General features: G+C 40.5%; 1 protein-coding gene across 5 annotated transcripts in view; it reads right to left on the bottom strand.

The window, feature by feature from the left end:
* The window catches only part of MARK1 (microtubule affinity regulating kinase 1), a 140676-nt gene that overhangs the window by 2759 nt on the left and 122518 nt on the right, over positions 1-15399 (bottom strand). For 2 of the 5 annotated variants that reach the window (XR_011247645.1, XM_069545378.1), the window contains 4 exons: positions 14046-14146; positions 12460-12624; positions 9761-10012; positions 3518-3562 (listed from right to left, as the gene is read on the bottom strand). Coding sequence is in view for 4 of the 5 variants with exons in the window: in XM_069545378.1 (XP_069401479.1) it covers positions 3518-3562; positions 9761-10012; positions 12460-12624; positions 14046-14146 (563 nt within the window). In the remaining variant the exon portion in view is untranslated. Of the gene's footprint in view, positions 1-3517; positions 3563-9760; positions 10016-12459; positions 12625-14045; positions 14147-15399 lie in introns of all 5 variants that reach the window. The other 3 variants (XM_069545377.1, XM_069545379.1, XM_069545380.1) reach the window with 3 other exon arrangements.

Here is a 15399-nt window from a genome sequence, read left to right as displayed (position 1 = left end):
CCACCCCTAACCCTCCATCTATTATTTTCCTCCTTGCTCATACCCATCAAGACACTGGCTTCCATACTGTTCTCTGAACATACGGGGTATGTTTCTGCCTTAAGGCTTTTGCACAGGCAGTTCCCTCTGCCATAAATGCTTTTCCCTCAGATGGCTGCTCACTTTCTCCTTGTGGTCTATAATAACTATGCCTACTCTGGCATGGCCAATTCCTTACCTTGCTCTATTTTTCCTCTTAGTACTTATCACATTCTTATATACTATTTAGCTCACTTATTATATTTATCATCTGTCTTCATCACTAGATTGTAAATTCCAATAGGGCAAGTTTTGTTGGTTTTGTTCACTGATGTATCTCATACATCTAGAACTGTGCTAAGCAAATAGCAAGAGATTGACTTAAATGAGTCAACCTTACTGGATTTTCCTTATTGGAGGTCTCCCCATAAATAATATAATATCATAAAACCTACTTCAAATAAGCAAAGACAGGTAAAATTAATAATTATTTATGACTCAGAAGATGCTATAATTAAATTTGTTGAGCAGTTATCCAAACATAGATGTTACAATTTTAACTTGCTAATCTAACTTGTGTGTGATTTAAAGAAAAAATAAAAGGATACAATTTGAAAGGAATTTATATTCTACTATATAAATATTTTATGTCTGTATACACATTTTACATCAATATTATCATATAATGTATATTCATGTATACATTTATATTTATACATTTTTATGTATTCATTTACATGTTTTCCTCCTCATTCTTAGATATTTCAACAGACAAACCTCTGCCAACTATGCCAACTTGAGAAAATTGGGAAAAGAGTAAGTGTAGAAAATAAATTTCCAAAGACTCTCAAGCAACTATGGAGAGTACTTATCTCAGTGTCTTCTCTATTAATCTCTTTTATTCGTTCACTAAATCTAAGCTATGACATCACAGGTCTCTCGGTGTGTGTGCAGATCCAACCAGAATCATTCACCAGGACTATACACACAACATGGGCCATGGGATCAGTGTGCTAGGGCGGGGAGGTACCCAGGAGATCATGTGACTGAACACTCATTTTAAAAACAGAACTGACAACTGGGAAACTTAAATCACTTTTCCGCGGTGAAAAGCAAAGATTAGAAATCAGATGTTTTACTCCAAGTCTAGTTTTCTTTCCATTCCATCAAGGAAACCTGGTGACCTTAAGACAATAGGCACATACAAGGTATTTTTCTACCTGTTATCTCAAAGGCATCACCACTGTTGTAACGTTAACTCTGCAAAGTGCCTGGACATACTGACATCAATAGTAACAGCTAACACTGACTTAGGAGGAGTACATACTGTGAAGTGAAGTGAAAGTCGCTCAGTCATGTCCGACTCTTTGCAACCCAATGGACTATACAGTCCATGGAATTTTCCAGTCCAGAATACTGGAGTGGGTAGCTTTCCCTTCTCCAGAGGATCTTCCCAACCCAGGGATTGAATCAAAGTCTTCTGGATAGCAGGTGGATTCTTTAACAGCTGAGCCACAAGGGAAGCCTGCTGCTGTTGCTGCTAAGTCGCTTCAGTCGTGTCCGACTCTGTGCGACCCCATAGATGGCAGTGCGTAAGGCTCCCCCGTCCCTGGGATTCTCCAGGCAAGAACACTGGAGTGGGCTGCCATTTCCTTCTCCAATGCATGAAAGTGAAAAGTGAAAGTGAAGTCACTCAGTTGTGTCCGACTCTTAGTGACCCCATGGACTGCGGCCCACCAGGCTCCTGCGTCTATGGGATTTTCCAGGCAAGAGTGCTGGAGTGGGGTGCCATTGCCTTCTAGGTGCCTAACATGTATTAATTACTCCTTTACCCCCTACAACAACCCTAGGAAGCAGTCAGAGTGAGGAAGCATGGGCGTGAAGAGTTAAAGTAACTTTCTTAAAGGTATACAGAGAGGTAAATGGCACAGCATAGCTCACACCCATGAGGTCTGGCTCGAAGCCAGCGCTATTCAACACCATGAATAGGACAGAACCTCACTGTAACAGGTTGGGTCCCACCGAGGCTCCTTACTGCTTCTTCATCTGTAAAATGTCTACCTTTCACTTGGTTGTCATGAGGATTAAATGAACAGCTGGTACCTTACAGATAGTAGGTATCTGATAAGTTTGTTCAAAAGCAAAAAAAAAAAAAAAAAAGAGAGATAGACATATAGTCACATTAAAAAGATAAATGCATGCAGATTAACTGCAACATCAGCAGCCACTTGTGACCTTACATGTTATTAAATATCTCAGGGGGAAAATCGAGGAGAAAGATAGGATGAGTTGCAAGAAGGGGGCTCAAGACTAAGAGACTCAGCGAGGGAGGGGCTAACCGCAAGAGTCCTGCATGTCTAACAGGCAAAAGGAGGCTGAAAATTGTTCTGCCTCCCTCTGGCTCCCTATTAAGGAGACTTGGGTACCTAATCCCAAAAGAGAAACATTTCAATTATGACTAAACACACACACAGCACAGTTTGTAGAAAAGACTACATAGGGATGCTCAGTACAGCTTTTCCAAAGCCGACGGTGGTTTTTTATTTTGGCTGCATGGCACGTGGGATCTTAGTTCCCCAGCCAGGGATTGAACCTGAGACATGTGCACTGGAAGTGCAGTCTTAACTACTGAACCACCAGGGTTTCCAAAGCTCATGGTGCCTTATTTTTCAAGTAATTTTAAAAGAAGAAATTAAATTGAGACCTGTGCTTAGCTGGTCAAATATACTCCCTGAATGAAGCCAGGCCTCTGTCCTACTGAGGAACTGCTTGTCAAGGTTCTAAGGTTTATGCGTTACCCCTTAATGCTGGTGTACATTCAAAATAATCAAACGTCTCCGTTCTTAAACTTCCCATTTATAAATACAACACAAGCACTAACATGTCACTAATGTGGTCCACACCAGTGGCGTCAATGCCCCTCCCTGCCAATCACAAACCCTGGGGGTAGGGCCCAGCCACCTGTTTCATCCAGCTCTCCACCCTATTCTGACTGTGCTCAAGTTTGCGATCCATCACCAAAATGAATAAACAAGTAGTGTTAAGTGTCAAAAAATCCATAAAATATGGCAGGGTAAGAGTTTTGAAATGTGGTCCACCAATGAATAGTCCCTTAAAATATATTTCTAATATCACAGCTTCCTATGTATTTGGTTACCTCAATGTTCTGGGTTATTTGACTAATTTTATTTATATCATTTTTGTAAGAAAAGGATCAGTACATTTTAATCTATTAATTCTTCTGCATGTTTAAGACATTTTTTAATAGGACAGAAAGGCTATAAGGCATACAATTCAAAATAATGTTTAGGAAACACAAACAAAGTTAATAATAAATACTAGGCAACATTAGGAAAGCCCATACCAATATAAAAACTATAAATGCACAGTCTATCTAGTTATTAGTTCTCTCCATGTTTATTAAGTGCTGTTAAGTATTTCAAAAGAACGTCTTCACACACAGGGACCTAGCAGCGAAGTATTAATAGTGGCTCCTCACCTTGAGGTGTCGGCTCTGCCACTGGCTTCGCCTTCACTTGGATCCCTCAAAACAAAGTGAAGGTTGAGATTTAATGATAAAAGTGAAAAAAAAATTACCAAGAAAACCTGTATCTAAAATGATTTTAAAATTAACTTGTTGAGCAAATTTCTAGCATGACAGATCTCTATTACTAGTCAGTCTAATATCATTTATGTTTTTCATCATAACCACACTTGACTAACATTTATTGAGCGTCTACTGGGTATTTTCAGAGAGGACATGCTAAGTGATGGTTTAGGATTTTTACGTGATCTTCCAATTTCCAGCCATGACTTTAAAGTCATAATTTATCTTTTCACTTTTAGTTCAATCTAAAGTTAAAACTACTTAATAATTATCAGCAGCAAGATTTAACTTCATAATGGTTATTAACCATAATTGGAGTAGTCGCTCAATTCAGAAAAATATACATGAACCTTGCAGTGAGAAATAAAGCTTAACATATAAGTATTTCTGAAAATAAATATAGTTTTTAAATATGCAAGTAACTTATTTCAGAAGTTATGCTAATGATTCATGCACATGATAAAATATTACAGCACACCAAACAGCCTATCCAAGCAGATGAGTCTAAAAACATGAATTCAATCTTAAAAGAAACACTGATCTTACCTGTATATCCACCTGTGAAATAAAACCAGGAAAACTACTAACTGTTCTTTTGTTGAATGTAATTTGCCATATTCAAAGGTAATTAAGTATCTACATAGGAGTATCAAGTTATAAACCAGCTGAAATAGACTGAGATGACTTGTGATAGCAAAACAGTACTAAATAGCTGGGAAAAATCAACAACTTGAACCCTTAAGCTAACATTTTCTTAATGTTTTAACCTTTCCAGAAACATTATTTATGTAAAATGAATGCAACAGGAATAAAATAAGTACCACTTTCCTCATCCCTCAAATTAATAACAATGTTGTATATCAGTACAACAAGCTCTAAAACTTCAACTGGTTAAAATATGAATGCCTTATATACTTCTCAGGGTCTTTAACTATAGGAACTTCGTGACAGACATATTCAGTAAAAACCATTTTCCTATCTGAATTAAAAAGGATAGTAAGATGTACTTTCACATTCAAATAGGTTTTCTTAAATTTCTATTTTTAATAACTGGCATCTTCCTTGGGAAGTATAATAAAAGTTCAAAGCCATTTACACAAACCTATCTTACTACAGCACACTGAAATACAACACATTTTTGAGGAGGCTCAAACGAAGTGTGCATTTTGAGTTACATGTAGATATTCTGATAGATATTGAGGGGCAGTCTTTCGATTGGGCACGAAAGATAATAATGCTGCTGATCCCCGCTGCTAAGATAAATTTCCTTTCACAGGAAGGGACCTACGTTGCACTGGACTTTTCTACAGCTGGCAGACTGATGCCCAACTGGAAGCATTAGGAATGAAACACCTTAGGCCCTACTTCCCTTGCAGTAACTATTTGCAACTGACTCGTCACATCATTTCCCATATCCTGTTTGTGCCTGCCTGGATGCCACAAAGAGACTGACTGGAAGAATTTCTGCTATTTGGCAATGGTTTCAAATAGTGCGCAAGTCAGCTCCAAGCAGCCACAGAGGAAGGCACTGGGGTTAGAGAAGTGGAGCTGGCTATAACAGCACATGCAGTGCGTGCAGCACGGCTCTCCAATATTTAAAAGTTTAAAAAAGCCACATACCTTATATATAATCAGCTGAACTAATCCGGTTATTCCCTATATAAGAGCTAGGAGGTTTGATATAATCTCTAATCTATACAGTAGGTACACAGAACTCCTCCAAAACAAATCATTCTAAACACTTGGAAACAGAAAATCTATATCCTCCCCTGATGGATTATTCTAGTGTAAATCACTTTACTTAGAAAGTTCTTTCTTAAGCCCAGAAAACAACTTTTTCATGTGGTCATTCTGGCATTCAGCTTCTTATTGGCCAAGGAGAACTACTAGCTGGCTTCTTTGTGATAATGGTTTTCAAATACATGAATGATTAATTCTGAACTATTTTGTATCCTTCTTTTCTTAAAGCTTAATAATCCAAATTCCTTTACTTTTCCCCTATAAAATCCTACATTTTCCCCCATCTTTTAAAGCCTTCAGTAGCACATCGACTGAGTTGGTTCCTGAACCTGCGAGGTGTCTTGGCTTGCAAGTTGGGCGTGAGCCAGCCCTGCCCCCAGCACATGGGGTATGGTGTGGATCCCATGGAGGTGTCAGCGTGTCACTCCATTTCTTCTAGCTTTAGGTAGAGTGAGGTAAGGAAGCCAAAGGGAATACAGAGAAAGGCCGGGCTTGAGCCCAGGACAAGTTTAAGAAGACAAGTGGGAAGGATGATAACTTGACAGTTGAGTTGAGGATATTAAACAAGGCACTGAAAAAGTTCTCTAGTTCACTGCCAAGCCTCCAACACCCAAAAGCTCAACAGGCTGCAAATGCATAAAGATCAGCTGCATGTCCAGTCTGTCTGTTGCTAAAGAGCTCAGTGGCTCCATCACTGGGATGGAAATTCCTGCTTGCCTGTCTTCCTGCATTAAGTCATCTGAAGCAGAATTAGATGGCCCCACCTCGAGCCACAAGATGCTACCCTTATGGCACTGTTGTGAACACAAATATATTTGTAAAGCCAAAGCTGCTCATAGGGTGACAAGTGACCTCAGAGCAGAACTGAGCATTTTTTCTCTTCTCTAACCACATCCAGAATTAATTAAAATATGTTAAAAGTCAAGACATTAAAAAACCCTATTGGACTTCCCTGGTGGTAAGTGGGTAAGGATCCACTTGCCAGTGCAAGGGACATGGGCTCAGTCCCCGGCCTGGGAAAATTTCACATGCCTTGGAGCAACTAAGCTGTTGTACCACAACTAACAAGCCCCAACTCTACAGCCCACGAGCTGCAGCTATTGAGCCCACTTGCTGCAACTACGGAAGCCCGGGTGCCCTAAAGCCTGTGCTCTGCAACAACAGAAGCCACGGCAGTGAGAAGCCCACACACCGCAAAGAAGAGCCGGCCCTGCTCGCCCCAGCCAGAGAAAGCCTGCAGAGGACCCAGCATAGCAAAAAAAAACCAAACAAAAAACCCTCTAATTTCTGACAAACAGCAGCAAACAACCTCCTCCCTCGCTTCTTTCTCTCTGCCCCCTCAAACCCTCTACTCGATGACACTGTTCAAAGGGGAATCAGGGCACGGTGGAGCCTGAGACCCTTTCACACTAGCACCCCCCACAGGCTGGCTCTGAACACTTTCATTCCCTCGACCTCGTCCTCTCTTTCAGGACCTGCTTCCTTCAGAGCACTTATCAGAATGTCTAATAACGTTCTTCACTTTTTAAACTGTCTTCCACATTATTCATCTACTCATGGGATAGACATCTACTGAATGCCACACCACATGTCAGAGGAAGCATTCACTCTTTGGCAGGAGATTGATTCAGCACAGAACAGAGCAGACCAACCACAAGCTCCTGTTCTCACAGAGAGTGTTTTCTCCTTGGGAGAGACACATGACGAACAAGTCAGCCAAGGAAATCCACTATTTCAGGTAGAATCAAGTGCTGTGGAGAAAAATAAAGCACGAAGAGGGAGTATTGGGAGGAAGAGGTGGTGATGTCCAACAGGGGGTTGAGGAAGACCTCCCTGAGGAAGTGACAGTCCAGTAAAGACCTGAATGAGGTACAGAAGCCAGCCATGCAGGTGTCAGGGGCGTACAAAATCCTGAATGCGTATGCCTGGTGTGCTCAAGGACAGTCAGGTGCCCGAAAGGCTGGCAGGGAAAGGGGCGGAGTGGAGAAGATGAGAGTCAGAGCAGGAATGGGTGGCCAGACTATGGAGGCCACTGGGAGGGCTGTGAATTGTATTCTGAATGAGACAAAAAGCAAGCTGAGGATTTTAAATCAAGGACTTACATTGCTGGGGACACGACAGGACAAGGGCAGAAGCTAGGGCACCTGTGAGGAGCTGGAAGACATACAGTGATTGAGACCGTGAGGGCAGTGGTAGGAGGGCTGGATGCCGCTAAGTCCTGGAAATGCTGTGAAGGCAGCACCAAAACAACTGCTCACGGAATGACGTGTGGTGTGAAGAAAGGAGGAGGAGGCAAGGATAATCCAGGCTCAGGGTCCGCAGCAACCGGAAGGACGGTGTCACCGTGACCTAAAATGGCACAGGCTGAGGGAGCGACAGGTTTGGGGAAGAGAAACAAGGGCTGAATCCTGGACAGGTTCTGTTGGAGAGTCTATTTCACAACCAGGTGGAGAGGCCAAGTAGACAATTGGATACAAGTCTGTCCTTCAGAAGAGCGGTCTGGCTTAAATATATAAACTGAGACTGTTAACATATGATGGAATTTAATGGCATGGGCCTGAATGAGATCACCAAGAGTAAGGAGAACCAGATAAGACAATGTGTCCAAAAATCATGCCCTGAGGCAGGCAGGTCAGCGAAGGGTGAGGGGGACCTAACAGAACCAGCAAAGGAGCCTCAGAAGGGACAGGGAGCCCAGGAGGGCAGAAGGCCAAGTGAGGAAAAGGTTTCAGCAGTCTGGGGGGGTCACAAGACCATCAGGAACTGGCAGGAAGGGAGGGGCTGTGTCAAGAGCGCCTGGCAGAGAGCCTGGCCCACGGGAGGCATCCACCTTTGCTGAATGCCTACACAGCAATCTTCCATCCTAACCTCACAATGATGATCTCTAAGGCATGTTCCGCCTCTGACAGCTGGTCCTGACTTCTTGTCCGGTGCTCCTTAGTATGTTTCTCTCTATGATCTAAATTTCATTGCAAACAGAAATATTTTCCACGATGCTTAATGTACAATTAGTAATCAAGCATTAAACTAAAAATCTATTTTCCTTCACCTTAAAATCAATTCTGGCTTAACCATAAGAAAGTACTGGCTTTTAAAAATGGATTTAAATTGCCAGTCAAATGCCAACTACTGATAATCTAACTGGTGCCCCACAGAGGGTCATTCAGCACTTTCCACGGTCATGGTGACTGTGGGGGAGCTTTCAGGTCTTTATCACTGTGGCGTGGTAACCGCCCAAATGGTACAAAATCACTGTCTGATATGGTTAGAAACTGACTTTGCATGAGGGTATTTAAAGATACAAATGCAGCTGCATGATCTTGGGCAAACCAATCCATGAATAGAGTCTACATACAGTTCCTCAAAAAGGGAAGAGACTATAGACACTGCTTCTCTTTTCTACACCCACTCTCTGAAACCCTAGGAACACTAAAAACATAGAAAATTAAGTATTTAAGCAATATTTTTTAGAATAAGTATAATACTTTCTTACCCATAACTGATTTGCTCAAATAACTACCCAGTATGGAGACGTAACTTCTTCCCTAGTGGGAGCCCTCAGGGCCTTGCCCACATGTCTCTCTCCATTCATGGTTCATTCTGTACTGTGGCCGGTGGCAAACAGTCTGCTCCTTTTGGGGCTGAATCTTGAGGGCACAGACGCTGTCTCTTCATCTTTGAAACTTGCTCAGCACTGAGCACAAAGCTTTGTGCCTAGGGAACTTTTGTGGGGCTTTAGCAGGACCTGATAGTGGACCAAACTTACATCAACCTGTACTATGTTCAGCACTCGTATAATCAATGGGTGTTATATACTTATGTTACTTTTTAGAAAGGAGTACAATTTCACAGTATTACTGAATTAGATTACTACACTTGTATTCCTTTTGTGTTTACTGTGTTTTGATGTTAAGATTTTATGATGTTAAATTACATACGTAATATCTGTGACTCTAGAACATAATAGGCTTTCTATAAGTCAGAATAAAAGGTGGACTACATGTGTGTATGTGTGTCATTAGTGAGCGATTTAAAAGTATTCTTAAGTACCATTTGAAGGACAAATGTAGTCACATTTAATTCCATTTTCTAAACAGAGGCTTTTAAGTAGGGAACATTTTTTGTTAGAACACACATTGTTTTATGCCAAGTTATGTTCCTCCTGCTCTATTTTACAGAATTTTAAAATTCTCATTTTGTTCTTTTTTTTTTTTTAAGGAAAAAGACTATGTCCTCCTTGATCTTTTTTCTTCAAGCTTCTGTAAAAAGAGCATGTCTTAATGAAATGTCATAAACCCATTTTGGAAAAAAATCAGTGTAGAGATGAAAGAAAAAAAAAAACAAAAACAAATCCGTTACCCCCTAGAGGAAACAAAATAGTGCGTTGGTACTGACCTGCGGACAAATTTGGATGTTATTTTGCTTATTATACCAGTGGACGTGCCCCTCCTGGCGTGCGCGAAGGCCCCCGGCTCGTGGGAGGGGGAGGCGGGCGGCCCGTTGTAGGCGGCGCTGCGGCGCTCGCGCAGCTGCTCCCCGTGGAAGGTGCTGCGGCTGGAGCTGCCTCGGGGGAAGCGGGTGCGGTCGGGGGTCGAGGCGCTAATACTGTGAGCAGATGGTGACGCAGCAGGCACGCGCTGAGTTGTGCTGCTGAGACACAGGAAGATGCGTTACACAGGGTAACCACGGAGAACAGTTTTGCTCATGCTAAAAACTGTTAGAAAGTTGCCATGGCTACTTTTAATCGGCCCTGTTCTATTCGTTCTAGTGACAGATGTGATGCATGTGTTCACAGTAATTACCAAGACACTATCATTTCAGACTAAATGCCTTTTATAAAAATTTAGTTACTAAAGATGGAGAGATTTCTCCATCTTTTTTTTGATGTTCTTTCTCAAGCCTTCATCAAGCATAGTAGAAAAGCTTTTGCGTACTTATATAAAAATAATATGTACAATACATATATTTTAAAAAACCTATTGAATTTTGGCCTAACTGAAAAATTTATGATATTTTGATTCAATTTGTTTGACTTAGTATGAATAGAATGCTAGATTTCTAATTTAAAAAACAGATACACAACAAGCAACAACGATTTATTGAATAGCAGAAGAAACTATAGTCAGTATCTTGTAATAACCTATAATGGAAAATAATTTCAAAATTAATGTGTATATGGATCACAATAAACTGTGGAAAATTCTGAGAGAGATGGGAGTACCAGACCACCTGACCTGCCTCTTGAGAAATCTGTATGCAGGTCAGGAAGCAACAGTTAGAATTGGACACGGAACAACAGACTGGTTCCAAATAGGAAAAGGAGTACGTCAAGGCTGCATATTGTCACCCTGCTTATTTAACTTCTATGCAGAGTACATCATGAGAAACGCTGGGCTGGAAGAATCACAAGCTGGAATCAAGACTGCCGGGAAAAATATCAATAACCTCAGATATGCAGATGACACCACCCTTATGGCAGAAAGTGAAGAGGAACTAAAAAGCCTCTTGATGAAAGTGAAAGAGGAGAGTGAAAAAGTTGGCTTAAAGCTCAACATTCAGAAAACTAAGATCATAGCATCTGGTCCCATCCCTTCATGGCAAATAGATGGGGAAACAGTGTCAGACTACTTTTTTGGGCTCCAAAATCACAGCAGATGGTGACTGCAGCCATGAAATTAAAAGAAGCTTACTCCTAGGAAGGAAAGTTATGACCATCCTAGATAGCATATTGAAAAGCAGAGACATTACTTTGCCAACAAAGGTCCGTTTAGTCAAGGCTATGGTTTTTCCAGTGGTCATGTATGGATGTGAGAATTGGACTCTGAAGAAAGCTGAGCACCAAAGAATTGATACTTTTGAACTGTGGTGTTGGAGAAGACTCTTGAGAGTCCCTTGGACTGCAAGGAGATCAGTCCTGGGTGTTCTTTGGAAGGAATGATGCTAAGGATGAAATTCCAGTACTGTGGCCACCTCATGCAAAGAGCTGACTCATTGGAAAAGACTCTGATGCTGGGAGAGATTGGGGGCAGGAGGAAAAGGGGACGACCGAGGATGAGATGGCTGGATGGCATCACCGACTTGATGGACGTGAGTTTGAGTGAACTCCGGGAGTTGGTGATGGACAGGGAGGCCTGGCGTGCTGTGATTCATGGGGTTGCAAAGAGTCAGACATGACTGAGCGACTGAACTGAACTGATGTATAACTGTATCACCTTGCTGTGCATCTGAAACATTTTAAGTCAACTATACTTCAATAAAATATATGTATTAAGAAAAAAAAAGAAATTACTGAAACAGGGATATAAAGATATATATCTTATATATATATATATATATATATATATATATATATATATATATATATATATATTCCTGATACTGGAATTCAGTATCAGGAATGCCAAACAAAGGGCACTGCATGCAATTTTTTGTCCCTCCACTGTTCTCTTAAACCAGTCAGCAATGTGGAACACAAATTCTATTGTTTATCAAAAGGCTGTGAATTGAAGGCTTATTTCCTATTTACAATTCACTCCTGAGTGACAGTAAATGCTACCACATACCAACAATATGATTAACAAACCTATCAAACATGTTTCTGAATTTGACAATTCTTAACATGCAGAAATACCAGAAAATAATTTAATTTTATAACTGAAAGGGATCTTTGAGATTATTTGTTTCACTAATAGGAAAATTTAAAGTTCTTCTTAAGTACCAGTGACTGGCTGGAGCCAAGAATATTAATTAGGTCTCAACCCCTAGTCTTGTGGGTTGGAATGTTTCTGTTTGTTTTTAAACCATAAAAATTCAATTTATTTAAATGATAAATTAGGAACAACCCTTTATTTCATGGATGGGTTTAAAACAAAATCCTTGAAGAAAATTCCTCTAGAAAATGACTTAAATTATAAGCAACACTTCTGATAACAGCTGGAGGATGTAGTAAGTTTATGTTATAATTTTTTACCTCTGCCATAAACACTGAGTCTTCTCAAAAAAGCTCTTAAAATGTGATAGCTATCAGGTATTTTTATATGGTGCTATATTTTTTTAAAACTCCTGATGACAAACGAAATGTAACCCCATGTTACCCGGGCCTGTAAGCTTCAGAGCTGTCTTTAATGGTTGGCAGTGTGACTTTAATAGGATGGCCGGAAGCGGACATGGACTTCTGGTGGCGGGGTCGTGCCGAGGGCACAGCGGAGGCCACAGCGGAGCCTGCAGCGGACATGCTGCTTGCGGACATCTCTGTAAGGCTTTCAACATAAGCCGGTTGAGAAGACCATGGAGATATAAAAAGAAAAGCTGTAGTTTACTAAAATTTAAGAATTAGATTTTTAAAAGTCTAATATCTTTCATGACAAACACTTGAAATCAACAACAATGGTATTATTACTAACAACAATATTTTTAAAAGTGTACAGGGTGAATTTATCACCACCTTCCATGGAAAGTATTTCATACACTCTTGTCCTATATATGTGAATCTGAAATCTATAACATTATTTTTATGGGTAAAATGATTGACCAGAGACACTTTACACTTTCCAAAAAAAAAAATCAATCACAGTTTGGTGTGATGTGTTGATGTGGCTCACTGCCCACTATTCAATAAGAATTCATAACTATAGCAAAAATCCTCTCTCTTGAAACATCATCAAAATGCTTTTAGTGCAGTTTTAGGTTAAACTGCTACAGATTAAAGGATTAAAGCTGCAGATTAAGATTTAGTAAAGGGAAAAGAGTAAAACAGTAGTCAATTCCCGACAACCTCTCTAGCCTAAAGGCTCTCACGTCTGAGGAAGACTCCTTTACCTTTGTATGCCTCATAGTAACATTTACTTTAAGTGCCTATTAACTGAGAGGAAACAAGTTTAAGAATGGTCTGTCAAGTCTACTAAAATGACTAAGGATGGAACTAAACAGAATTTATTACAATAAACTCCATCATTTTGTGATCTACTGATGAGTAGTCCTTACAACTCACGATGAAAAGAAGTCAAATTTTTTAAATAATAAAACATGATTTATCATTATTTGAAATAAAACACTCTGAGAACAGTGTGGTCTCAATGATCAGTTGAGATGGCCACATTTCTTTAGCGGAAGGAAAACACAGTCTTCTGTATTTGTATATAATGGTGATTAGACAGGGTGGGTGGGAAGGGAGGAGGTGAGGAGGAAGCAGCAGAGGTATAACAGAATAAGATTCAGGACTTCCCTGGTGATCCAGTGGCTAAGATTCCAAGCTCCCAATGCTGGGATCTCAGGTTCGATCCTTGGTCAGGGAACTAAGATCCCGTATGCCACAACTAGGACCCGGTATAGTCAAATACTTAAATAAAAATAAATACTTTAAAAAAAAAAGAACAAGATTCAAATTATGAAGATAAGATTAGGACACTGCGATAGGTTTTGCTATAGGGAATTATTTACTATCAGATTTGATTTAGAAAATCGTAGATTAAGAGATTTACCTCTTATTTTCCCTAAATATTCTTCCACTGCTCCATTCTGCTACACATGAGGAGGTGCCTTAGGAAGCACGGCTGGTTGCCATCTAACTAGTGATTCTGTTTCCTCTCCTCTTCACCTGTTCAGCTAAAGGAGTTGTACCAAGAGCACTACTAACGCAGAGCAATGACAACGGCAGTCCTACCTGCATGGCGACAGTTACCTGCTGTCTTTTCCGTTCTGCAATGCTGTGTATCGATCTGTGGTTCTTTCGCAGACATACGTATTCCTTCTTGCCATGCTACCTCCAGGATACACATTGTTCTTTAAGGAGGGGAAAAAAAATGACACACATTAAAAAATTCTAGCTGTAGTTGTGCAAAGTCAAAGAAATGAATTCAAATGGCAAGTAACTCTGGAGAAATCCATGGCGGAATTTTAACTTATCAGAATCTTATATTAATAAGCTCTATCTCCCACCTCTCTCTTGAAGGAGTAAAAGGCAGAGCATAGCAAGTGCCTCACCATTTTTTAGCTGACTGCTGTCCTGCAGCAGCAGTTGTTTGGAAGCAACAAAAGAGCTGGGCTTTATTCATGCCTCTGGGAGCGGTGCACAGGTAGCTTGAGGGGACCATGCACCAGAGGCAGCCCCACACTGAGTATCACTTAGCTCCACACTAAGTCATCATTGCGAACAGGAGCCCTGGGCCCTGACAGTGGAAGGCCGCTCGGAAGCCTGTGGGTGTCCATTCCGCACCTGCTTGGGGAACCCTCACAGCCACCGGCCACGTGAAGAGACCAAAACGTGTGCTGTGCCACCCAGGGGAATATTTCCTTTTTCCAACTACATAGATACAGTGTTTTCTTTTAATTAATAAATCTCTAATTTTTGAACATGTAATTATTCCTTACTTTGCTTTTAGAGACTACTCAGGAGGTTTAACTGAAGATTAAAATTTAAGAGGAAATTAAAAATTTAGAAGAAAAACCCTGGAAATAAATAATAGAAAGGAGGGAAAAAATCCTGGAAAACTATAAAACTACAAAGAGATTACTACAAGCCTGTAAAATTATCCCATGGGAACCAAATGTAGCAACTTAAGAATCCATCTTTGATCATTTCACTGTCTTGGCTGAATTGTCACATGAGTAACCTAATTTTAAACAAAGATCTTATTTTGAATAAACTCATTGTCGGACATGCTATCATACCTCCCCTTTAGAGACCTCTTAAACGTTTCTGGCTGTTTTCAGTTAACACCACTTTCCTTCTCAAAGCGTGACGGGTGAAGCGCTTCTTCAAAACTCGGCCTTCTGAATCTGTGCTGCCACAGGCTGCCTCCCTGGCCTTGTCCCTTTCATGCCATTGATGCTAATACTAAGTGGCCAAGAGAAAAATTTCACAACCAGAATCTTTTGGCTTATGTTAAAAAAAATAAGTGTGGCATAGTAAATCTGAATTTAAGGCAATGCCTTCTTTAAATGAAAAAAAAAAAAAATGTGCTTTGGACACCCACAACGCAGGTGACTACTAGTGATTCTAAGGAAGCAAGTGTGCTGCTATATACCAGCACATA

This window comes from Ovis canadensis, chromosome 12, assembly GCF_042477335.2.
Source record: "Ovis canadensis isolate MfBH-ARS-UI-01 breed Bighorn chromosome 12, ARS-UI_OviCan_v2, whole genome shotgun sequence".
Lineage (NCBI taxonomy): Eukaryota > Metazoa > Chordata > Mammalia > Artiodactyla > Bovidae > Ovis > Ovis canadensis.
This window is presented reverse-complemented; position numbering and strand designations above follow the sequence as displayed.